The 26,025-nt window shown below is 43.0% G+C and overlaps 2 protein-coding genes across 6 annotated transcripts in view; one reads left to right on the top strand and one right to left on the bottom strand.

Annotated features, from left to right (window-relative positions):
• The window catches only part of LOC137427103 (junctophilin-1), a 44,708-nt gene extending 27,504 nt beyond the window's left edge, over positions 1–17,204 (top strand). Inside the window, exons 2-7 of one of the 2 annotated variants that reach the window (XM_068116278.2) lie at positions 1–549; positions 687–805; positions 6,673–6,720; positions 7,034–7,435; positions 9,525–10,021; positions 15,455–17,201. The exon at positions 1–549 is cut by the window's left edge and continues 253 nt beyond it. In XM_068116278.2, coding sequence (XP_067972379.2) covers positions 1–549; positions 687–805; positions 6,673–6,720; positions 7,034–7,435; positions 9,525–10,021; positions 15,455–15,535 — 1,696 coding nt within the window. In that variant the 3' untranslated portion in view covers positions 15,536–17,201. Of the gene's footprint in view, positions 550–686; positions 806–6,672; positions 6,721–7,033; positions 7,436–9,524; positions 10,022–15,454 lie in introns of both variants that reach the window. The other variant, XM_068116279.2, reaches the window with a different exon arrangement.
• The window catches only part of KLHDC4 (kelch domain containing 4), a 50,244-nt gene continuing 33,596 nt past the window's right edge, over positions 9,378–26,025 (bottom strand). For 2 of the 4 annotated variants that reach the window (XM_078778687.1, XM_078778688.1), the window contains exons 9-14: positions 22,807–22,879; positions 22,143–22,436; positions 21,379–21,543; positions 18,266–18,445; positions 17,902–18,090; positions 9,378–9,664 (exon numbers count right to left, since the gene is read on the bottom strand). In XM_078778687.1, the coding sequence (XP_078634813.1) occupies positions 17,927–18,090; positions 18,266–18,445; positions 21,379–21,543; positions 22,143–22,436; positions 22,807–22,879 (876 nt within the window). In that variant the 3' untranslated portion in view covers positions 9,378–9,664; positions 17,902–17,926. Of the gene's footprint in view, positions 9,665–17,594; positions 18,091–18,265; positions 18,446–21,378; positions 21,544–22,142; positions 22,437–22,806; positions 22,880–26,025 lie in introns of those variants that run through there. The other 2 variants (XM_078778686.1, XM_078778685.1) reach the window with 2 other exon arrangements.

Below are 26,025 nucleotides of genomic sequence, written 5' to 3' on the forward strand. Positions count from 1 at the left end.
GAGTGGAGCACTCTTGTTTCGCCGATCATCGCTCCTCGGTGGCCTTCGACCTCGCCGTTCTAGCTCAAAGGGCTCTCTTGTTGGACCCGAATCTGGAACTGGCTGCAAGGGAAATTCAGGTGGAAGCTCTGCTGATAGTGAGCCACCATCTGGACAAATTATTGGAGAAGGTGGTACAACTGTTGAAGAGAGAGGATCCAGGGATGTGAGTGGAGTGCAGCCAATAGCTGGTGCTATAGAACGCTACTCTGGTGAGTGGCGTGGTGATCGACGAAGCGGCTGCGGTGTTTGTGAGCGCTCTGATGGTCTTGCCTATGAGGGAGAGTGGCTCGATGATGCATCACATGGCTATGGACGGATGCATTTTCCCGATGGAAGGAGACAAGAAGGGAAATTTCGTGGTGGAGTGTTAATAGGAGGCGGAACTAGACGACGATTGCTACCTCAGTGGGGTGGAGGAAGAGTCCGAGAGAAGGTGTCCAGAGCTGTGGCCGAGGCCCAGCGGGCAGCAGCTGTAGCAAGGGCAAAGGTTGAGGTTGTTGAGAGCAGGTAAGACAGGGCTTTGTGTTTGAAAGAAGAGAGAGGAAGGAGGTTTGTGTGTGCATACATTCTAATTTTCGAATGACTGATGCAGAAAGTTTTATTCTGGATCTTTTTTGTACCCTCATACGAGCTGCTCGTTACAGGGCAGCATATGCTCGGAGTAAGGGCGAGACTGCAGAGAAGGTGGCGCAGGCTGCTTGGGCAGCATCGCACACATCGAGGCAACTGGCACGGAAGCTCTCTCCTAGCTTTCATCAGCCAGGTGAGCAGCATTTGAATGGGTTGAGGCCTCAAATCAAGACAAATTCACTGCTGCTGAGCAATTAAAATTTGGATTCCTCTCTGAAGAGGGCCTTCCTCTAGCTTCATTCATCCCACTGTTCCTTCTGTCTTTCACACCAGCACAATGTTTACTGTTGGCTTCTTCCTCGGTACCTTAATCTTATTTGTATGCAGCACATGATCTTCTGGGGATGCAGTTGTGCTGCTGATGCAGTGCCCTCTATTGCTTAGAGCAGAAATCTGGCCAGGGTTTGGTCATAGCTCACCCTCTCTTCACGAAGGACACTGTAGGTTCTTTTAACGTCCACCAACTGCCAGCAGACAGGACGCCCAGTTTAACGTACAGTGCATTCAAAAAGTATTCAGACCCTTTCACTTTTTTCACATTTTGTTATGTTGCAGCCTTATGCTGAAATCATTTAAATTCATTTTTCCCCTCATCAATCTACACTCAATACCCCATAATGACAAAGAGAAAACAGGATTTTAGAAAGTTTTGCAAATTTATTAAAAATAAAAAACTGAAATATCACATTTACATAAGTATTCAGACCCTTTGCTATGACACTTGAAATTTAGCTCAGGTGCCTCCCATTTCTCTTGATCATCTTTGAGATGTTTCTACACCTTGATTGGAGTCCACCTGTGGTAAATTCAATTGATTGGACATGATTTGGGAAGGCACACACCTGTCTATATAAGGTCTCACAGCTGACAATGCGTATCAGAGCAAAAACCAAGCCATGAGGTCGAAGGAACTGCCTGCAGAGCTCAGAGACAGGATTGTGTCGAGGGACAGATCTGGGGAAGCCTACAAAAAATTTTCTGCTGCATTGAAGATTCCCAAGAGCACAGAATGCACAAGACGGAAGCCTCTCCTCAGTGAAAGACACATGAAAGCCCGCTTGGAGTTTGCAAAAAAGCACCTAAAGGACTCTCAGACTGTGAGGAACAAGATTCTGTGGTCTGATGAAACCAAGATTGAACTGTTTGGCTTCCGTCTGGCCACTCTGCCATAAAGCCCAGAATGGTGGAGTGTTGCAGTGATGGTTGTCCTTCTGGAAGTTTCTCCCATCTCCACACAGGATCTCTGGAGCTCAGCCAGAGTGACCATCGGGTACTTGGTCACCTCTCACCAAGGCCCTTCTCCCCTGATCGCTCAGTTTGGCCGGGCAGCCAGCTCTAGGAAGAGTCCTGGTTGTTCCAAACTTCTTCCATTTAAGAATTCTGGAGGCCACTGTGCTCTTGGGAACCTTCAATGCAGCAGAAAATTTTTTTGTACGCTTCCCCAAATCTGTGCCTCGACACAATCCTGTCTCTGAGCTCTGCAGGCAGTTCCTTCGACCTCATGGCTTGTTTTTTGCTCTGATATGCATCGTCAGCTGTGAGACCTTATATAGACAGGTGTGTGCCTTTCCAAATCATGTCCAATCAATTGAATTTACCACAGGTGGACTCCAATCAAGGTGTAGAAACATCTCAAAGATGATCAAGAGAAATGGGAGGCACCTGAGCTAAATTTCAAGTGTCATAGCAAAGGGTCTGAATACTTATGTAAATGTGATATTTCAGTTTTTTTCTTTTTAATAAATTTGCAAAACTTTCTAAAATCCTGTTTTGTCTTTGTCATTATGGGGTATTGAGTGTAGATTGATGAGGGAAAAAATGAATTTAAACGATTTCAGCATAAGGCTGCAACATAACAAAATGTGAAAAACGTGAAGGGGTCTGAATACTTTCTGAATGCACTACATCTGAGGGATGGCACACACACTGATGCTTCGCCCTGCCTGTGAAAAACCAGGGCGGGAGTTTAGAGCTGGGTTGATTAAAAACACAGATGAGACAGCTCAGAAACTAGTGTACATACCCTTCTGGGTTGTCCTACCATCCTATTTGCTGTGCGTGACACCAGTGATGTCATGTGCATTGTGCTCTTGTGCCCTTGGATTGATATGCAGTAAAAACCAAGAGGGAAGGATTGCCCTAAAAACCCTCCGATTCCCTTTCCCTGTACAACTGCTTTCATCATATGACAAAAAGTTAGTAATATTCTGCAGTACAACATTTATGTCCACAAATCATTTGGACATCTGTTGAGAATGCCGAGTAAAGGCAAAGCAAATGCGAAATCTACCTTCTGCTCCCAAAAATAATCCCATTAATCGATATATAATGGAGGGAAAGTATGTCGTATGTGTCATCTACTCCTCCGAGAGGATTTGACTTAGGAAGCTGCAACTTTCAGGGATTAATGAGGGCACCCTGAGGTTGTGCATGTGCAAGTTTCATTTGGTTTCCATTAATTTTTGAAATGTATATATTTTTTGGCATCCACCTTGCCATTTTCTTCCTTTTGAGGGGAAAGAGGGGTGCAATTGGAACGAGAACGCCACTCAGTAGAGAGAATACCTCCGCCAGGCTGAACAGTTTACGTTTTATTTCCCACCGATAGGCCAGACCTGAATTTGGACCTGAACCAAAATCTAATTGGCTTGTTCTTGTCATCTAACCAACCCATCCACCAAGTTTTGTCTGAGCTATGTAAGCATGATGTATTATATATATATATATATATATACTGAAACGCAAAAGAAACTTACCACCTTTGAAACCTTTAAATATCAACAATAACACTGCGTGTAGTAAATGCGTGAACTTATTTGTGGACAATAGTGTCCTCACTGTCAGACAAAACGGTCACGGATGGTCACTTGAACCTTCAATGGTCACTTCATAGCACAGCTGTTGAACAGCCGTTTTGACTGTCAGTGATTAGCCAAGGGGTACGGGATGATTTTAATGAGCTGCACGTGATGTCTTGATATTGGCTTTAAAAAGGCCAGTGCAAAATGGGCATGTTGACCGAAAAATTTGACCATTTTGACCAACTTCAAAAAGACCGAAAACGCAAAAGAAACTTACCACTTGTTTGAAATGTAATAAAATTGTAACAGTTCAAAATAAAACAAACCAACAATTGCTAATTGAAACATTGGCATTTTATTGATGACATGTCAAGTTTTTGACCAAGATACACCATCTCATCAGTTTGTTCTACAGTACAGAACAGCACAGGGTATGCAATGTCAGTCCCCTTTCAATAGCGTGTGTGGCCACCATTGTTTTGGATACAGGCAGTGCATCGTCAGCATATACTGCCTACCAGTCTTTGGATGGATTGCTGCTGGATTCTGTCCCACTCAGTCCTCAATGTCTGAAGCAGCTCTGCCCGTGTCCTGGCCCTGCCAACTACGCGTCTCCCAAGCTCATCCCACAGGTGCTCTATGGGATTCAGGTCACGGGAGAGCGCAGGCCACTGAATGGTGTTGATGTTCTCGCCTTGGAGAAATGCAGTGGTAAAGCGAGCAGCATGGGGACGAGCGTTGTCATGCTGAAAGGTTCTCAGTTCTGGGTGGTCTAGCAGGAATGGCAGCAGATGAGGTCGCAGGATGTTATCCACATACTGCTGGGCGTTAAGATTCCCATCCACAACCACCAGTGGCGTCCTGTACCGGCCTGATATGGCGGCCCACACCATCACACTTGGACCACCCCACCTGTTGGCTTGACGCACGCAACAATCGGCATATCGCTCGCCAGTTCTTCTCCAGACACGCTCACGCCCATCAGGACTGTCCACACAGAACCTTGACTCATCGCTGAAAGCGACCTCGTTCCACTGCGCCAAGGTCCACCGCTGATGCTGCTGGCACCATCTCTGTCGGTTGTGGCGATGGGCAGCCGTCATCACGGGGCCTCTGTATGGTCTTCTGGCAGTCAGACCATAGTCATGCAGTCGTCTTCGTGCAGTATCATTGGAGATCCGTGGGTTTGCACGCCCCGGAGTTTCTGCCGCAGTGCGGGATGCTGGACGGAATCGATCCCGCAGGTGACTTCGGACCATCTGCCTGTCGTGCCTTGCAGTGGTGACTCTTGGCCTCCCTGATCGAGGTCTGTCATCTGCAGAGTTGTGGAGGGTGTCTCTGTCCACCAGGGCCGATATCATGTGGTGTGAACAGCCAAGGCGACGTGCCACCTCACGGTAGCTCAGTCCGCCTTGCAGCATGCCCAGGGCACGCTGCCGTTGATCCCTTGACAATCGTGGCATGTTGATTGAAATGCCCATTTTGCACTGGCCTTTTTAAAGCCAATATCAAGACATCACGTGCAGCTCATTAAAATCATCCGTACCCCTTGGCTAATCACTGACAGTCAAAACAGCTGTTCAACAGCTGTGCTATGAAGTGACCATTGAAGGTTCAAGTGACCATCCGTGACCGTTTTGTCTGACAGTGAGGACACTATTGTCCACAAATAAGTTCACACATTTACGACACGCAGTGTTATTGTTGATATTTAAAGGTTTCAAAGGTGGTAAGTTTCTTTTGTGTTTCAGTATATATGTATGTATATATATATATATATATATATATATATATATATATATATATATATATATATATATATATATATATATAATTATATATATATATAATTATATATATATATAATTATATATATATATATATATATATATATATATAATTATATATATATATATATATATAATTATATATATATATATATATAATTATATATATATATATATAATTATATATATATATCTATATAATTATATATATATATCTATATAATTATATATATATATCTATATAATTATATATATATATATATATAATTATATATATATAATTATATATATATACATATATATATATATATAATTATATATATATATATATATATAATTATATATATAATTATATATATATATATATATATAATTATATATATATATATATATATATATATATATAATTATATATATATATATATATATATATATATAATTATATATATATATATATATATATATATATATATATATATATATATAATTATATATATATATATATATATATATATATATATATATATATATATATATATATATATATATATATATATGCACATAAGCAGTATGCGTATTTTTGCTTCACATATGTAACCCAGGTTTTTTTGTCTTTATTTTCTGGAACGATCGAGGCAACGGTCTGTTGCCTATACACTGCCCAAATAAGGGGATGCGTCAGAAGAATGTGTGCATGCTTGGAACAAGATCGCCCGTAGGGCAGGTACTCTGCTAGTGTCATTAATGAGCCAGCTGGGTTTTAAATCCAACTATCCGACAGTGACATGGTAATTACCCTGAGACGGTTCAGGTTTGCAACCACAGCTCTGACATATTTTTGATAATTTTATCAAAATCATAATTTACCGTCGATATCAGAATACTTATTGGGCTTAACTGCTTTGCTGATACCTGGTGCATCAAATTCGTTGACTACCTATAGATAATGACGTAAGTAATGTAAAAGCATTTTAAAATGGAAACCTATTTGTTGTGCATAAGGTGTATGACTATTTGTACTTGTTTGTTCAAGCATTGCGATGCTGCTGCACTGGCCGAAGGACCGTTGATAGTTTGCAAGTTGATTGGCTATTGACATGTGACTAATTTGGGACAGTGCATTTTCATTTAATCGATGGAATAAGGTGGGGAAGGAGGTGCTGTTGAAGGGGAGAGGGGACGGGGGCTCGGCCTTATCAAAACGTTGGATCTCATCATTTGACCATTGCGGTCACGTGATGCTTCTTCCCCTCTGGAAGTATACTCGACACCGGGCACATGACGGTCCTGGTGGTCCAAATGTCGGACCTGAGCCTTGCTTATTGGGCGGGAATAATAATTGGTGATGCTTTCATTTTTAAATATGGATTTTCCCAGCCACGCCGCTTTTATTTTTTGTTTGTTTTTTGCAGCTTTTATTTTTGGTTTCATTTTGAGCTCATGGAAGCAACTCTCAAATGGTACCCAGCAGCACTCGTTAACCGTTACCGTGGAAACATCTACTAATGAGACACGTTGCAAGATAACCTGCTCTCCGTCCTCCCTTGCCTCCAACTAACATCATCGCAATCCTCGTCAAACTCCCCTCTTCCCACCCTGCAGCACTACTCATTTTAGTCCCTTGGATATTCCCCACCTATAACACTCCTTCCTTCGTGCTCAATTAAATCATAGTTTTCCAAGATTTGCACAAGATTATACATTATTGTGTCCCCAATTGAAATGCAATTGTACAATTGTACAAGAGACGTTGTTTTTTCTCTCCGTCTACAGGGGTGATCTACCAGAATCAGAAGAGAGCGGCCGAAAAACCGTACCATTACATGCCACACACAGATTCACCAAGGTTACAGGGTTCAGATCGTGAAAAGCAATCACCAACTCTCGACGATACAGCCTGCAGTCCTTCCGAGACCACAACCCCAGCCGTGCCCTCGTTGTCATGGCAACAAGAGGAAGAGGCCCAACCTGTAGGCGTAGAAACGGACAGATGCAAGGGATCAAGAAAAGGCGTCGGGGAGAGCAAAGGACGACCACAGAATGGCTCGCTCGTGGCTATGGGCGATACGAGAGAGGGGGGCGCGGGCAGCGAGGGCCGGCGGAAAGGAATCAAACATGGAGGCGCCAGAGCGAGTCGGGGGGATTGTGAAGGTCGTGGACGCACAACTGGAAGAGGTGAGCGACTGGTGTGGAAATAACAGAAACGCACAAGAAATATTACTAATTTTGAATGTAGATATTGTATATTTTATATATAAGGAGCAATACCACAGGATAAAGGAAAAAGGCCAAATTAGTGTCAGCTTATGTGGCACTCACACTTGACTTCACGTATGGCAATGTCATGAAAAATTACAATGGCATCTTCATTCATTGTCCTGCATCTAATAACATGTAGCTTACTCACAGGGGGGTGGGGGGGGGGGGGGCAAGGGCATACTGTGGGATGGGGACTCTGAATAAGGAATCAGAAACTTGATTTTAACTATCAATTAGTTTCTACATTTTTTTTTTTTTTTTTTTTTGTATACAAGATCGAGGTTCGTGAAAGCTAACATTAATCACACAAAAAGTCAAACCGACACATAAAACACAAAAAATAAGGGGAGCGGTAGACAAGATGGGGAAGGACACAAACACAACATTTGAGAGCAGGGACATCGGGAGAAATGTGGGAGGGGGAGGGCTTGGGGGGAGGTAGGAGAGGTATAAAACATATGAACACTGCAAGGACTTCCAGGAAAGAAGTTGGAATTTCCCAAAAAAATTATCTGGGGTGAATTAGCGGGGGTAGAAAATATCAAAGTTTTGGATGGGGGAAGATAAGAGATGGTGGCGAACAGCTGTTTTAAAGACCTGGAGGGAGGAGTGGGATTGAAGGGAGTGGGGGAGTTTGTTCCAGAGGCGGGAGAAAAGAGGAATGAAAGAGTGAAGGTGAGCACAGAGCCTAGACTTTGGCAGTTTAACCATAAGAGGGTTGCTGGCAGATCTTGTGCGACCTGTAGGAATATTTAGGCGACAGAGCAGAGAGAGAGCTGGGGGAGCAAGGCCAGAGAGGAGTCGGTAGAAGACAGAAAGACCACCAACCTGCCTGCGGTGACCTGCCTGCGGTGTACGCACACATACACACATATTTATGTACCATAGCTCAGCAGTTTGTGTCTCAAGTCTGAAAAAGCTACAGCATCGACAAGCACATTGTGTTGTCGTCAGCCTGGAATCTTTGACCACTGTGAGGTCTTGCAGAAAAAGGCCAATTACTTTTTTTGCCTTTATATGTTTTATTAAACAAAACATGGATATTGTAAATCACATCACATTTAAATTATACTAAAGCATTGTCTCAGGGTTATTTGGCAAAATATTATTCCATGGGTACACGTATGAAAAAAGTGGTGTGTACACTCGTCTCCTTGCTGTCGAGCCTGGGTTCGAATCTCAACCTCGATGTGTGTGCCCTCCATCGGATGAATATGAAGCAGTGTCCCGTCTGCTGACATTAGTTGGTAGATGTTAAAGATCCTACAGGGTCCTTTGCAAAGAGTAGGCGAGTTATCGCCAGCAGCCTCAACAACTTACAAATACCTGCCCTAACCTACATAACGAGGGAAGTAAAATATAAAGAGTGCACAAGGAAGCTTCCTCTTTTATATGCAGCACATGGCTGGGGGTAGTAGCATCATTTGTAGAAGTACAACTAGGCCGCTGATGCAGTGCCCCCTGTAGGTTAGAGCAGGAATTTGTAATTTAACCGATTTGCCGATGATAACTCGCCGACTCTTCACAAAGGACACAAAGGACGGAATGCCCAGTTTAATGTTCATCAGAGGGACGGCACACATTGATGAATCACCCTGCCTGTGAAACACCTGGATGACAATTTATAGCTGGGTCAGGATTCAAACCCAAGCTAGACAGCTCAGAGGTGATCGTGCGCACCTCCAAACTATACTGCCAGCCTAAAAAAATCCTGGAAGTCATTTTACCCATTATGCCTGTCCATTATCCATATTCCCAGCTCCTCTCCCGCCCCCCCCCCCTCCCTTCCATCATCTACCCTCTCCTAGGTGTTGAACCCAGATTTTAGTTCAAGGGAAAGCTCGGTACCAAAGCGGAACACATTTTATCATTTATTTCTTATGACCTTTACTTGTGAGAATTCATAGCTAAATCAATAGGGTTAAGCCTGTGGAATTTCAAAGACAAATAAATTGTCCAAAGATATTTATTCCAAAGAACCTTTTGCCTGACATCCCTCCAACAGAGCGGAGTGGGTGCAGTAGCAAGGCGAGTGGCAGGCCTTCCTCCGGCGAACCAGGACGCAAGCGCACTTCATCTGCAGCACCAGGAAGCACAAGGTTGGAGCGAGCCAAGGAGGTCCAGGTTCCATGCCTGGGCGAGCTGCTGAGCAGAAAAACATATCGTCATCAAAAAGCCTCTTGTTCCGATGACGAGAGCTTCATTACGACGCCATCCACTCCCGTGCATTCATTCGCAGCACAAGAAGGAAGAGCTGCAGAGAAAATAACAGTCCCGGACAAGACAACTCTAAATAAAATCACTGCCTTAGATGAAACTGCGTCAATAGACCTATTGGATTCAAGGTCGCTTAGTGAGACTATGCGGTGCCGACGCAGCGCCAGGGATGTAAGACCCTGCTCACGCCGAAAGCTTCTCAGAAGAGGCTGCCCTGGCGGCTGCGGAAAAGAGATGTCAGATGGTTTGGAGGTTTCGAGTTATTGCGAGGAGGGCAAGAGCACAGTGAGTGAGGGAAGGCATTGGCACACGCACACAGACACACATATTTATGTACCATATAGATATATATATATATAAAATATACAGTGCCCTCCATAAGTATTAGAACAGTAAAGTCAAATTTGTTATTATTGCTAAACACTCAAGAAATTTGGATTTGAGATCAAAAGATAAATGAGGCAAGAGTACAAAAGTCAGCTTTTATTTCTTAGTATTTATATGCATACATGTTTTGCTATTGTAGAACAATAGCAATTTTTATTGTTCAGTCTGCCCCACCACCCCCCACCCCCACCCTCTCCCTCCCCCCCCCCCATTTTTTAGGTAAGCATAAATATTCGAACAAATGACTGACAGGTGTTTCTTGTTGCATTGATCGTTCACACACAAAAGAGCTGTGAATGTCTCGCCTTGGTTTTAGCCTTTATTTTTGCCTCAGAAGTCTGCCTTTGGAGTCAGTAGGTACAAACGAACATGACCAGAGAACTGTCTATGAAAGAAAAGCAAACAATTTGGAGCCTGAAAGAACGGAATAATTAAATTAGAACCATAGCACAAAAATTGGGCATAGCAAATACAACAATTTGTAAATACATAGCAAATACAACAATATCTTGAAAAATAAAGAAACCACTAGTGTACTTCGGAATAGACAATGGCCAGGTCAGCCAAGTAAAACAACTGCAGTTGATGATGGAAAAATCATCAGAGCTTTGAAGAAAAACCCTAAAACAACCGTCAGTGACATCACCACCAACAACAGCCAGAGTGCAGGGGTGAAATCATCACAATACACTGTTCGCACAAGACTTAGACGGCAGAATTACAAAGGCTACACTGCAAGATGCAAACCTCTCATCTTACTATAATTCACCAAATGTCTGTCTGTCTGTTCCCAGGTACTGCAAAAACGGCTGAACCGATCGCAACTAAATTTTGGGTGGGCAATCCTGGGACCCCCTGGAGTAAAATAGGCTATATTGTTTTTCGAATTTTTCAAATTTTCCAGTTTTTTCAAACACTATGGAATAATATTTACCAATATGAACAGTGATGTGGCTTTTATTGAAATTCTACAAATACTGTTTAGATTTTGATGATTTGCGTGTGATATGATTTAACGGATGTTTATATAAATCATTTAAAATAAAAAAGCCTTCAATTTCTGATATTTTGCCTTTTAATTTGGGCCTCCCAATTGAAGCCCCGCCCGCCCGTATGGCGGGTACCGTTGCTAGTCACCAAAATAGAAAGGCCAGATTATATTCGAATTTGCCAAGTACAGAGGTGAGCCGAAGAGTTCAGGAACAAAGTTGTATGGACAGATGAGACCACGATGAAACTTTACCAAAGTAATGGAAAGGTGAAAGTGTGGAGAAAGGAATGAATTGCATATGATCCATAGCATGCTACCTCATCGGTGAAGCATAGTGGAGGTAGTGTCATGGCTTGGGCTTGCATGGCAGCCTCTGGAACTGGCTCACTCGTCTTTATTGATGATGTAACTAATGATGGCAGCCGCAGAATGAATTCGGAAGTGTATAGAAACATTTTGTTTGCCCATGGACAAGAAAATGCCTCCAAATGAGCGGCGCTTCACCATGCAGCAAGACTAGGACCAACAACACTGCCAACGCAACCAAGGAGTTGATCAGGGGCAAAAGTGGTAGGTTTAAATTGGCCAAATCAATCTTCTCATTTAAATCCAATGAAGCATGCATTTCACTTGCTGAAGAGGAGACTAAAGTCAGAAAACCCCAAAATAAATAACTGAAAATGGCTGCAGTAAAGGCTTGGCAAAGCATCTCAAAGGAAGATACCAAGAGTTTGGTGATGTCAATAGGGTCACAGGCTCGAAGCAGTTATTATATACAAGGGATATGCAATCAAATACTAACTATTATACTACTTTAATTACTTTAACTTAAATCTGGAACAGATTAACTTAAAAGACTCCAGACCCCAAATTTTTTTTTTAGTTAAATGCTTCTGCATAATCTTTTATCAGTACATAACATCATCAAAAAAAAAAATCAACCCGCGAAGTCGTTTCCTTGTAATCCGACCTTAAATGCGCCAGTAATAGACCATCGACGAAAACGCTTCTGCAAATCTTAGACCACGTGCCTGTGCACAGTATGACGTCACACGAGGTGATCGGGGAAGCCGGAAATACTTTACAAATGGTTTACGATACAATACAATAGTGTGGAGTGTTTCTATTCTAGTTATATTGTCCTGCATATCGGATTCTAAATGGTTTATAGTTGTGTTTTGTACGGGTGCAGCAAAGTCTCGGAGCCTTTTGTGCGAACACTGCATGAATTCCCGAAGGATGTTGCCAGTAATAACACTTGGAAGAGGTTTGTCCGACGAACTCGAGCACGATGGAAAGGTCCTACCAAGTCGACGAGGCTTTGCAAAGCGTAATTTTGAAAATAAAAGAAATATAAATGCGGCTCCCCTTTTCTAATGTGCGTGCTGATGAGAAACAGGGATTTTTAACGCCGCACTGTATTGAATCCTTATCGCATTTTGACATTCGAAATCCTGTCATTCTCAGGCTCCAGAGGTGACTTGACGTCATGCTGGCTTTATTACATCATGTTCTAGCACAATGTGACCCTAGTGACATCACTGCAACAGAGTCGACGTCACCTCGTGCAAGATTCAATAAAGTGCACCTTTAAGTGGCCTAAAGGGCCATAACATTTGGCTGGGCACTGTGTTAGTACTCGGAGTGCAGTCCTAGAAACAAAATATAATGTATAATAGGTAGCCAATTTATTTTGCTGGTTTATACCAATATTTGCATTCAAAGTGTAAACAACGTTTCATGATTGAAGAGCCCCTTTAAAGTATGTACGCAACCATAAATTGAGAGATTATGAACCCCCCTTTCATTCAAGAAAAACAATGGTATTATAATCATAAACACAGGCTCGAATGCGAGTACTGTCACTGTGTGTCCCCAAAGACACTTGCAATGCAGAGGCCTACACGAAATCGTAAATGATGTTTGTGTCATGTATAAAATGTGGGCTATCCCCCCCCCTCCCTCCCGGGATGCGAGCATAATTGTTTATGTATCGACTTATTTTGGGGTCTAGCGGAACATGCCTGCCATAAATATAAATAAATTGGCCAAAATTCTACGAAACGCCGACGTACAGTGACGAGTGCATTTGTACATTACACTCAGTAGCTGCAGCCTGCGTGTCTGTGGCTACGCCATGATACAGGCACAAGGCGATCGGGTTTTTTACCGTTTTATCGATCAAGCAAAGTCACTACTGCAATAACACTCGCTTGATATAAATATTCCTCGCATATTTAACCGAAACTATCAACAAGTCGGCTAGCCCAACACGTACCAGTAATTTAAATCTGCAAGCCGTTCAGCATCATCTTTGTCGTTTCCCACTTCGACCTCCATATTGGCCTCTGGATCTTCGTCGGCGTATTCCGGCTCGAACTGATATGGTTGAACACCAAATTCTCTCCGTTCTATATCAAATTCTTCTACAATACTTTCCTCAGCCTCTGATACGTATTCATCGGCTGAAAAGTCCAACAGATCGGAGGAAATAGAGCGATTCGGAGTCAGAAACTTGTTCTTCTGCCATGTTTATGCACTGTGTGCACCACGATCAGCTGAGATCTATACCTCGTGTGACGTCACACGACGAATTTAGCATCAAATTTTTTTTTCTTTTTAAAAATTAAACATTACCTAATTCTAAAGATTTAAATAATTCAAAAAAAAATTGGGTCTGGAGTCTTCCTTTAACTTGTGCTTACCTAAAATGGAAGGACTGAACATACAAAGTGCTATTGCTCTACAATGGTAAAACATGTATGCATATAAATACCAACAAATAAAAGCCGACCTTTGCACACTTGCCTCATATTTATCTTTTGATCTCAAATCCAAATTTCTTGAGTATATAGCAATAATAACAAATTTGACTTCACTGTTCCATTACTTATGGAGGGCACTGTGTGTATATAAATATATAATTATATATACATACATATACACACACATATATACACTAATGGGATACGCTTACTCATTGTAAGCAATAAGAAACTGTGCTCCATGTGTAGGTACATAATAAATAGAAGCTTTATGATTATAGGCAAACATCACCGACCTGCTGAACAATTCCACACTTGTTTTTATGAAGAAGAGACTCCCCAACACCACCACAACCAAAACACATCAGAAATAATAAGAATACAGTGTGACATGACTTCCCCTGCAAGGAATTTTGTTACAGGAAGCTATTGAGTCCATCAATTCTGCACAATGGTTGCCCACCTATGGTTGTTTGTCTACGCTTGATCCCTTTTAAATGTTGAGCGACAAGCAAGTAAGCAGCACGTACCATTTTTCAAGTCTTTGGTATGACTTGAATGGGGTTCCGACCTACGACCTCCATGACTCTTGGCCCACTCTCTAACGATTACGTCACCGAGTCTGGTTGCCAATGAAAAAATTATCCCGGTGTATCGGCTTCAGTGTCCATCATGTAATTTTCCCACATATATCAATTTAATTATTTAATCCTGTTAATCAAATTGCTTCACGACGCCCCCAGTGGTGTTTATAATAGAGGACATGGATTTGTACCTGTCCCCCATTGGAGGAAGACCGTCTTGTGTTCAGGCCGTTGGTGCTCCTATGGTTGGCAGCGAGTGCCCCGGAAGCATTGACGGAAAGAGATTGGCAATCATATGTGTGGGAAAATTGCATGGGTGGCCCAGATAGCTCAGATGGCAGAGCACTGGCATGGTTTTTCAGAGGACCTGTGTTTGATTCCTGGTCTGGGCATGTAATTTTCCCACATATATGAATTTGATGAAAAAAACAAAAAATGTAATCGCGTTGTGTAATTAGCGATTAAAATTCACCCCTCCCTTCCTCCAATATTGTTTATATCTGATCAATATGGGAGAAACTCTTGTCATTTGAAAAGGTAAAAAAAAAGTTTAATCATCCTTTGTCTTGCATTATGTTTGGGGTTATACATGCATGATGTCCTCAAACCACAGAATATATGACACCCCCTCCCCCATTCCTCCCTCTCCAAATCCCCTCCATTTAATTTCCTCAATTTACTACCACACTCCTGGCCCTGGCCCTGATATATATATATATATATATATATATATATATATATATATATATATATATATACTACCAGTCAAAAGTTTAGGTACTTTACTGGTGTACTTAACACTTAAAAGTGTACTTAAATTTTTGACTGGTAATATATATATATATATATATATATATATATATATATATACACACTCTATCATGCATGATTTCAACGTTGTGGCCATTTTGAAGGGTGCACAAGGGTGAAATTGCTTTATCAGCCGGTAAAACAAGAAAAGCTGAAAGGTAAGCGACTGCGTGTGTTGCAGAAGGCAAGCAGTGTTCTACTTCTCCTCCTGCTCTTCTTCAGCCTTGGCGCGATTCTGCTCATCCTAAGGTTTCTTCACTGAATTGTCACCTTTGCTGTGCATTCAGCAAGGCAGGGCTGCAATGGCGACTCTCCATCGCTCGTATTCTACAATCTTCAACGTACGATGGCTCGCAGTGCCAGAACCAGCATTGTTCATCAATGTTGTTGCAAACCTGGTGTAAAGCGAAGAAGTTTCAGGAATTTATTCCAAAGCTGGACTTAGCTGCAGGCTGTTCACAGTACTGTATCAAAAAATAAAAAATATATAGATAGTTCAAGGCTACACATCCTGGACTCACTCGTGAGTGTTTAACCAGCACAAGTAGATAATGAACCTATTTCTTCTTTCACAGACCAATCGTTTCCACCTGAGACGACACACCGGCCTTCGCTCGTCTCGTGCTCACCCTTCCGCGAGCCACCATCCTGGATGTTCACGACATGGTCCATCTCGTGTCAGACATTTCTGAATGTCGTGACAGGCCTTACCGCAGGAGCCTGTGAGAGCAACATCAAGGCACATGAACGGAACTAAACCAGGACTGCCTGCTTTTTGAGGCTTTGCGAATTATTTTGATACAAACTTCGTGACGTCCCCCAAATGGAGCGATTTTTATTTTCAATCACTCTCGAGTATTTGTGGTTTACGAGACGGTTATCGAGAAGGTGACTTGGACGTACGTACGTGTTCACAAACACACACACGTCGTCACGACTAAGTCACAATGGTTCAAATAATTTCCAGGATGGAATTTATTTTACCTAAGGTCCTTACACCTCGGTTGCTACGCGGACTGCATCTCGGTCGCTACGCATGCCGGTGACTGTTTGCCAAGGCTGACCTTAATGCAAAATGCCTTTTATTTAGTTGAAAACAAAGATTTAAATTTAAAAAAGGATAAAAAATTAGATATGCAATTGTATGTAGGCGCACGCTGCTGTTAGCTGTTGATAATTTTGCTTACTTCTACGTGGTGGAGATTGCAGATGTGTACGGTTGCAAATCGATGGCACGTTTGTAGCATGCAAATGTGTTGGCCGAACCCCCCTCCACCTCACCAACCCAAGCCCAAACCCGCACGTGGATCGTTTTTGTCTCAAACATGCACTTGGATGTACCTGACCAGTTCATCGTTTAATTTCTCTCGAACCAACTTTGAAAGGTCGAAGTTTACATCGCATTAAACGGACGAACAATATGGCATCACATTGGAGGGTAATCTTTTTCTATGGAAAGATGACATGGTGATTCTTTTAAGCACAGCGGTCCGGCATTCACGACTTGCAGCGAGCGGTGCAGATTCCGCTCGGGATCAAGCGCAACATTCCCTTCCCCTCAATCATTCTGTCAGGATGGCCGAGTTTTTAAACGAACAGGTTCTTCCTTGCAATTGAAAAGGCCAAAATAAATAAATCAGCCCCTCAGATCCCGATAATCGTTTCCAATTTGTGGCTTATTTTGAATAGTTTCGTAAAGCTTAAGAGAATGCACGAGCAACACCGGTTAGAAATAAACGAAACCCTTTTGGCCAATGATGACCGAGCTGTCTCATTTTATTTGAGGAAATTAGTTTGAAATGATAATCAAATGAATGTGCGTCATTGGCGTGTCTTGCTTTTTGCGGCGGCAATTTGTAATGCTGGTGCAATAACTATTCCTTTGAATGCTTACTATTTTCGTCAATAAATACCACATTACTGATTTGCTCATTTGTGCGTTGTCCATTTATTACCTACGCCGCTGAAGGTGCATGGAGGTTATGTTTTCACCCCTGTTTGTTTGTCCGTCTATTTGTGAGCAGGAAGTCTCAAGGTTGTGGACTGATTCAGAATTTTTCAAAGTAATTCTTCACCGTTGATTGGTGAAGAAGAGGACCAAAAACGATACATGGCAGGCTACTTCAAAAGGTTGTGGACGGTGAATGACAAAACTAGGCTGCCGAGTTGGGTCGGTGACAAGAAGAAGCCGATTAGATTAAATTCAGGTCCGGATCCAGATCCGGCCTATCAGTGGACACAAGACGTAAACTTTTCAGCCTGGTGGAAGGATGCGCTCTACCGAGTGCGGTTCTAGTTTCAATGCTTTGCGAATGCAATGATCATGTTATTTATTTATTTTTGGCTTTACCACACGGCCTGTGACACCACAAGCAATTCTGGTTTAAGACAATGGAAATATTTTCTCAATATAAAGTTCATGATGCGCCACACGCGACAATGGCTTTCTCACTCTCACTGGCGTTTGCTGTGGCAAGCATGAAAATGTTGGAAATATTTCTTTCAAAATTGCCTGGTATGACCCAACATGTATGTAAGTAGGATTTCTGCCGGGATAACTGTTCCATAACCTGTCACCGGGATCCAAAGTGCTGCCAACAGACCCGGTACACACACAAACTCCAATACCCAAAGTCTGACGCATCTTCAATGGTCAATCTTCTTTCTCTTCTTTCACTTCATCATCATCATCATCATCATCCTCTTCTTCTTCTTCATTATCTTCTTTCTGGCCACCTGCAGCACCCTGGCACTCCTCTTCACTCTCTCCCTCTTCACTTTCAGAAGACTCCTCCTCCTCTAACCACTGTGACTCTTCTGTAGGCAGAACAGACCAGAAGCAGGTGGTTAGGATTCCACCCAGCTGCGCATTTCTGTTTCATCATCAATGCATCGACGTTTATTATTGCTTTAGATTCAATTGCACGATACATTAAATTAACTTCCAGGGTAATCAAGAGCCAATGGTAGTGGGAGTGCAAACACTTCTTACTTGGATCGGGTTCTAATAATGTGTGCCAGGTATCCAGCTTGTGCAGGTCCAGTGCATACATGTCAGCAAGGGTGACTTGTCGATCGCCAATTTCATAGGCACCACCATAAAGAAACATGACACCGTGTCGTACAGCCAGCATGACATTCATCCTGGCGCAGGGACAGGATTCAGCCCTCCCTGAATACAAACATTATGAAACAAAACGATCAGACAAGAGCTAGACATTGAAAAAACAAGTTTGAAAGACAACATGGTGCAAAATTGAACAGGATTATGGGTAGAGAGGATCGAGATATGTAAAGGAAGAAAGGGAAGGTGGAAGAAAAAGATGGGCAAAGGAATGGTAAAGAATGTTTAAAACAATCCTAAAGCCACGAACCGAGTTGTTTGGGTTAACCCTAACTACCCTGTGAGTATATATGGTGGTGGAGTGGTGAGGATACTGGACTGGCATTGCAGAGGTTTTAGTTCAGCTTGTGGATGTTAAGCTGGTCTCAGGTAAATTACCTTAATGCTATAAGATTATCAATAAAAACCAAGCTGGTTTATTAATGAACTTGGAGGAATGATGAACTGTACAAGTCGGTATTTTTCCCAGATGTCCGAGCCTCGACTTAAACTAACAATCTACTTATCTATGGTTTAAGATGCTGAATTGCATAAAAGAAAAAATATTGCAAAGTGCGATATTTTCTGAAATAAATTGTATTATTGTTAATCTACTATATAAGAGAGATGTCTGTCTCCGTGTGTGTGTGTGTGTGTCTGTCTGTCTGTCGCCATTTTTCTCAGAGATGGCTGAACGGATCTTCGTCAAACTTTCAGAGGTTCCACCAGTTTCAGAGGTTCCACCAGCCTGGGAGGTTTTTTTTTTGTTTTTTTAAGTTCGTTTTTTTGGAGTTAAAAAAACCCAAAAACAATTGCTCGATAGTGCCGAAGCCTTTTTAAATTAATGACAGTTATATACTGTAGTGAAATTATACCGAAGGTGAACCCAGGGTGTGCTCGCTTCAAAAGGGGCGTCTATAAGACCCGGGACAACCGGGGCGCACGAACACTCCAACGGCACTCACTGTGACATAGTCCTGTAGTTTGAATGGTATGTACGCCCCTATATGCTGCGCTGATTGTTTTCTCTATTGATATCGGCCATTGCCCATGAAATACTCTGATTCTAATGTCTGTTGCATGAATGTATTTTTACAGGATGTTACTTCAGATCTAAATGATATTAAACCTACCCAAGGGTCAAGTCGTGTCTGAGCTTGATTTTCACGACATATACAAGTACACGTTCGCATAAATAAATACAAAACAATCACCAGACATTTGAACACAAATAAATCAAACAATTCCGGAAGTATGGCTTCTTCTTCTTCCTGATTGGCATCACACTAAACTCAGAAACGTGATGAACGCCACATTCACCCACCAGCATATAGATGAACCCCCTTCCTCTCCTGCCTCCTCCCCCTTGAATGTACAAAATGTACAAATGCCGACGCTTGAATGTACAAACTGTAAATGTTACGAACCCACCTCCTCTCATCCACAGATATTTCTTGTATTCTTATATTTCAGGTAGAAATGAGGTTGTGAGTGGCAGGTATAAATTAACACCTCCATTGTTATGACTGCAAGTTTTGCTAACTACCATAGTTGATTTAGCTTTGTCTTATACTCCAAATCAACTTATCTATGAATGAAGGAAAGAAAAATGTGAAAATTCGCCAATTTGACGTGCTAGCCACATCGACCTGTATGCCGAAAAATACGGTAATCTCTTTATTTGGTCATGTCTACGTGTATTTTCTGATAGGATGGTGCAAAAGTGCACTTACCTTTGAACTGTCTAACATGGGTTTGATCCCCGACCAGACTATAAACTGTCGGGTTGTTGCTTTGCAGGCAGGGCATTGCCCTGATTGTCCTGTCTGCTCGCATTAGTTGGTGGACATTACAAATGCCACCATGTCTTTCGTGAAGAGTAGGTGAGCTATTACTGGCACCCTGAATAAATTACAAATTTATGACCTGACTGCGGCTGGAAAGGCAAGGCCAACCACCCAGCATATTTCTAACTATGACAGTGCTTTTACAGCATTCAACCTGTTTTTATGTCAACACCACAGAGAGATCCAAATAATTCATCGAGCTTAACTCAATGAAGAGAGAGAAGGGAGGGGGGAGAGAGAGAGAGAGAGACAGAGAGAGAGAAAGTGTGGAGGAGACAGAGAGAGAAGGGCTATAGTTACATTGTTTGCTCCTCTCTCAAAAGAGTTGCTCCACTCCATGTTGCATGCATTCTACCAGAACCCTTACCTTGTTACTCTCTCATTCTCAACCAAAGCTTCATCTCCATTCATTCACATCCTTTTCTCTTCCATTTGGCACCATATACCCAAGTCTGTAGTCTTACACTCTTCCCTCCAGGAAATCTGCCATCCACTGCCACCAAACGGTGTCCCACCTTTCAACCTCCGCGCTTTCCGATACCCATTGAGATACTGTTCCCCTTCTATCTGCCACTACTCTACTCATGCTATGGGACAGGTACATGTTATTGTCCACCTGTTTTCCCTTTAGTCCACTTTCTATCTGTTGACCCTGTCACTTTTTGGCCCCTGTTGTCCCTTTTACATGAGCCTTGATTAATTTCCCCTGTTGTCCCTTTCCAATGAGCCTCGATACACGTAAAAATAAAATTGGTATAAATTGTGAATATTGGCATGTAATCATGTCCATAATTTCTATTGGAAAGGCTAGATAAGCTATAAATTAAAACAACAAGGTAAGGATTCCAAAAAATATATTTTCAAAGCTTCTAGATCCTCCACGAGCCTCGGCACTGTTTTCAAAACCCCTCAAAACAACCACATGACTTCTAACCTGTGTACACATGCACGTCTGTTCGACTCGTGAAAGAGTGGCAGGATTCATGATGGAGCACACTCATGCATATGGGTTCTTAATCTCAGAGCAGAGAATGAAAAGAGAGAGGGCCACAGTGTGCCACAAATGTGTCCAGGCTTACGCCAGGTTGTAAGTGATGTTTGGAGCGATGCACCAGTGGTTTTAGGAGTTGAGGGTACAAAGGTGGGTCAGTTCACCTTTCTCTTCTTCCACTTGCTCTTCTCCATCCAACTCTTTAGTTGTGCTACTCGCCCCGGTCTGCTGTCCTCCTATAGACTGCCGGACAGTAAATACCGTTCCATCGTCCATCTCGATCTCCTTTACTTCATCCACAAAGCTCCCTGTTGCAGCTGCTTCGGACTCTAAGAAGGAAGACACAGAAAAAAAAGGGAACGAGGAAGTAGAGGATGTTCCATTGCTGAAGCAAGAGGTGGATTCCCTCTAAAATACCATCTAAAATCCCATCTACCGTCATTCATTAGTATGTTACAAAATTCCCAGGGTGTCCTTCACGAAGAGTAGGCGATCTATCACTGGCACCATGGAATCAATTACAAATTCCTACCCTAACCTATAGAAAGGGCACTGCATCAGCGGCATAGCTGCACCCTCAGCCAATGATGCTATTCCGCAGCCTTGTGCTTCATACAAAAGAAAAAGAAGATGAAGTTATTTTCCCCCCTCAAGTCCAGCATCTTTCTACCTGACTGAGAACCACATCAGGGAGGAAGATTACAAAACTGCTGTATCTCTCACAGCATTTCACAAGCCTGACTCTCAAATTCCTAATATAAATGGGAAAATAGGAATCGATATGCAGATGTGGCTCAAACTTTGGCCAATATTCGAGGCCGACCTGCATTCTGAGCTTGTACGTAACTGGTGTATGAATCACCGGCAAATGTCCACCCATCTCGTTCAGTTTTCGCTTTTTTGACTTCACCAACCGCAACCCACCCACCTTGACCTCCTGTCGCCCCGTCCTTCTGTCCGATGCTCGCTCTCTCGTGCTGCTTCCTACGGTGGCCGTCACCGGTGTCGTGTCCGCGAAGCCGTGGCAGGATCCATCTGTTCTTTGCAACATCATATGCAAAAAGGTCATTGAAAAACTCGCCCTCAAGACTTTCTTCCTCTTCCTCGTCACGTACCCCACCAAAGAGGAACATCCGCCCACTAGGGCCAGGCACCATTGTGAAGCCCGAACGAGGCGACGGGGCTGAACCAACAGAGCTGAGCCTGGACCACCGCCATTTCCCTGCCGAGACCAAAAAAGGGCTAGGGTTAGTCACAAGTCGGTGCAGAAAAAGAACGGCACGACTGACAATGAAAATATGAGCGATCGTGACCCAGTGCACAATTCTCGCGACTTTCCAGCGATATTCAAACTGGCTTTCATGACGTGTATATTTTTGTCTACAAGGGAAGTCTAGGCCAAAGGTTAGTGTAAGTTTGCTTTTGTTACTCATTGCCACAGTGAAGAATGTGACTGCAGTCGATATAAAGTTTTCCTTTTTTATCGAAAGACTTCATTTTGTGTATTCAAGTGCAAGTTGGCCGAAGCTGAAACCGATGCGAGCAACAACAAGGGGGATTCCACTTTCGATATGACTGGCAGCATAACTCGCCTTCTTTGCCTTCTGGGTTGAGAAGAAACATGTCTACGTATACAACCCCCTTCTCCACGTCCTTTTTCACTCGCTGCACACATGGGAACAGTGCAGACGACAAGGCTCTCCCAAACCTTCCCATTTTTGTCCCACCAAACAAATATACACAAATTATATATATATAAATAAATAAATAAATAAGAAATGTACAAAGGACATTAAGCATCATCATCATCATCATGTTAAAAGATTTTGAGATGGAAAATAAATTTTTACTTCTGCCATTACCTCCAAGGCCTGGAGCACAGGCATTCCTGAGGCTCGTTTTCAATCACAATGTAATTAACTCACAGGGACCCGCAGAACATCCATGCAATTTAGAATTTGACTTCAAGTACTCAATTCCCACCCCTCACAAGCCCCAAGTCATCAACCACACTTCCCAAACCCCAAGTCCTCAACCTCCCCCTCCCAACCCTAGGGCTTCAACCTCTTCCCCACTCCGAGCCTTAAAATCCCCTCCATACGTCCGCCCCACTGCAACACCTCAAACCCACCCCCAACACAATTCCTCATTCCTCAACCCTCTCCCCCTCCCCCCCCCCCCCAACACCTCAAACCCACCCCCAACACAATTCCTCAACCCTCTCCCCCCCAACACAATTCCTCAACCCTCTCCCCTCCCCCACCCCCAAAACAATTCCTGAACCCTCTCCCCTCCCCCACCCCCAACATAATTCCTCGACCCTCTAAACACCTCAAACCCACCCCCAACACAATTCCTCAACCCTCTCCCTCCAACACCTCAAACCCACCCCAACACAATTCCTCAACCCTCTCCCCCCCCCCCCCCCCCACCAATCACAACTCCCCAAATCACCCCTCCCCTTCATTGAACACAGAAACCGCGATCGAAACAGCAACAGCATGGATCCTACGTGTCATTGCATATCAATTGCATATCAAGGACCCTAAACCAATTGTCATCTTCCTAATACAATAGTAAGTCGTCGATTTACGTGGAGTCTATTTGTGCCATTTCGATAGAACGTTGTTAACACGTTATGGGACAATTGCCGATTTAAGTCGCGCTTGTCTGATGTAACATTTTAAGAATTTTTAAAGTGCAAAGTACTTCCGTTCTTCTAATACCTGGGGTGCGTATCTTTGTGAATAAAATTTTTTTTTAAACCACCTTTAGAGGCCATTTTTCCCCCGCAAGCGGGGGTTGGCCTTTTTCGGGAACCGTGGTTGTTCTTGTTTTTCGGTCCCCTTTTTGAAGCTATGTTTTATGGCCGGATGCCCTTCCTGACGCCAACCCTTTTTGCCGCCTTTAACGACAAGCAGGGAATTACCAGTGAACTGGTACTCAATTTGCCGACCTCGGAAGGATGACAGGCTGAGTCAACCCCCCTGGCGTTAATTCAGCGATTGACCGGGATTCGAACCCAGGATCCTAGGATCCTAAGCCGGCACCCTAGCCGCTAGCCCAACACCAGGGATTGGGCCGTGCGATAGGGCCGTGCGATATTCTGTGTGAGTGAATGGTGTAAGGAGGGTCGTGAGTGGTTCCGAGTGAGTGAACAGTGTAAAGAAGGGCATGAGATGTTCCGTGTGAGTGAACGGTGTAACGAGGGTCGTGAGATACGTGTGAGTGAATGTGCAAGGACGGCCGTGAGATATTCTATCTATATCGTGAGATATTCTACAACTATCCTCCCCCTCCTTTCCCCCCACCACTCCCACTTCCCTCCTCGCCCTCCCCTTCCATTCCTTTGTGAATAAACTGCGTAAATAAATGTTTTTGTGTTATTTGCTCTCCCAACCCATTTACTTATTAAATACGCACATGAAGTCACTCGGGCTCAGTTATTCTAGTTGCCCTGATCGCAAACGGGACAATTAGGGTCCTCAAGGAAAGCACCCCGTGTCTGGCACGGTGACCGCTCCAACTGCCATTTGGATGCCGGGTTTGAGGGAGTACTAGCACACTGCCGAGCCGGCTCAGACATTCCACCGAAGCACGGTAGCGCCTGCTTCTCCCTCCATGTAGTCCCTCCACTCCCAACCCACACCATTAAATTGTCTATTTGTGCACATACATTATTTCAATCATGTTCTGACATTGATTTGTTTCATTTTTGATTCTCACAGGAAGATTAAGTTAATTTAGGGTGATCAAAAGTTTTTCTCTGGCAACGCATCTTCCCATTATAACATGATGTATATGGGAAAATCATATTTCCATAACGTCGCAGTTTTTAGGAACGCATCTACAATGTAAATCGGCGACTTTTTGTATAGACGTAGTCAAAAGCAAATAATGATGGAGTCTTCTTTCACAACGTCGCGAGATTCTCGAGATTCTCGGAACTCCTCGGACAAAGAGCTTTATAATGACATGGGTGTTCATGGTCCCTGGTCAAGTCGTTTAAGAGAAAATAGTCGAAAATAATAGCAAGGATCCATGGAACCTTCACGATCATGGCCCCTGCTCGAGAGAATGCCACATCGTTATTTGGGCGGTGTGTAGGCAACGGAACGTTACCTCCATCGCTCCAGAAAATGAAATAAAAAAATAACCCGGGTTTGAAGCAAAAACATGCATGCCCACTGCCGATGTGCAAACACAATACGAGTACATGGTGGTTAGATTCCGATTGCATTTACCCAGAGGCCTGAATGGTGAGGCCTATACTTAATGCTGTGGCCTTCACAGGCGCCACAGCCTTTCGGCTCCAACCTTTCAATATTTGATCCTTTTAACTGTTGTTTTGGTAGCTTTAAAGTGGTATTGTTGTTTTGGTAGCTTTGGTACTGAAGAGGAAAGTTATAGGGAGGGCATGGCAATTGTGAATATGGCTGCTCTGAAGATGTGCTTTGGCTTCGCACGGCACCAACACAGTGGTCATATGGTTTTTCAGGGGATAATTGTGGGTGGAGTCAGGCCAGCTGCCCAACCAATGAATGGGTGGAAAGGAATGTTTCACACAGACAGAAGAACAAGCATATTATGTAGATTAATAATTAGTGACTTGTGACCACCGCCATCAACAAAACGCTAATATTGTCGTTTTGCAATCTCAACTAACTTCCATTATGGGTTAACCTGCCCATTCTGGACTTTTAATTGGTACTCGTGGCAAAGACAAATCTTGATGTACTTTTAAATGTTCCAGAGTCGTCACATATCAATCATTATGCAATCAATCGATCACATTTGGGTGTTTTTGGACA

The sequence above is a fragment of the Myxine glutinosa genome, chromosome 5 (assembly GCF_964187855.1).
Source record: "Myxine glutinosa chromosome 5, kmMyxGlut1.1, whole genome shotgun sequence".
Lineage (NCBI taxonomy): Eukaryota > Metazoa > Chordata > Myxini > Myxiniformes > Myxinidae > Myxine > Myxine glutinosa.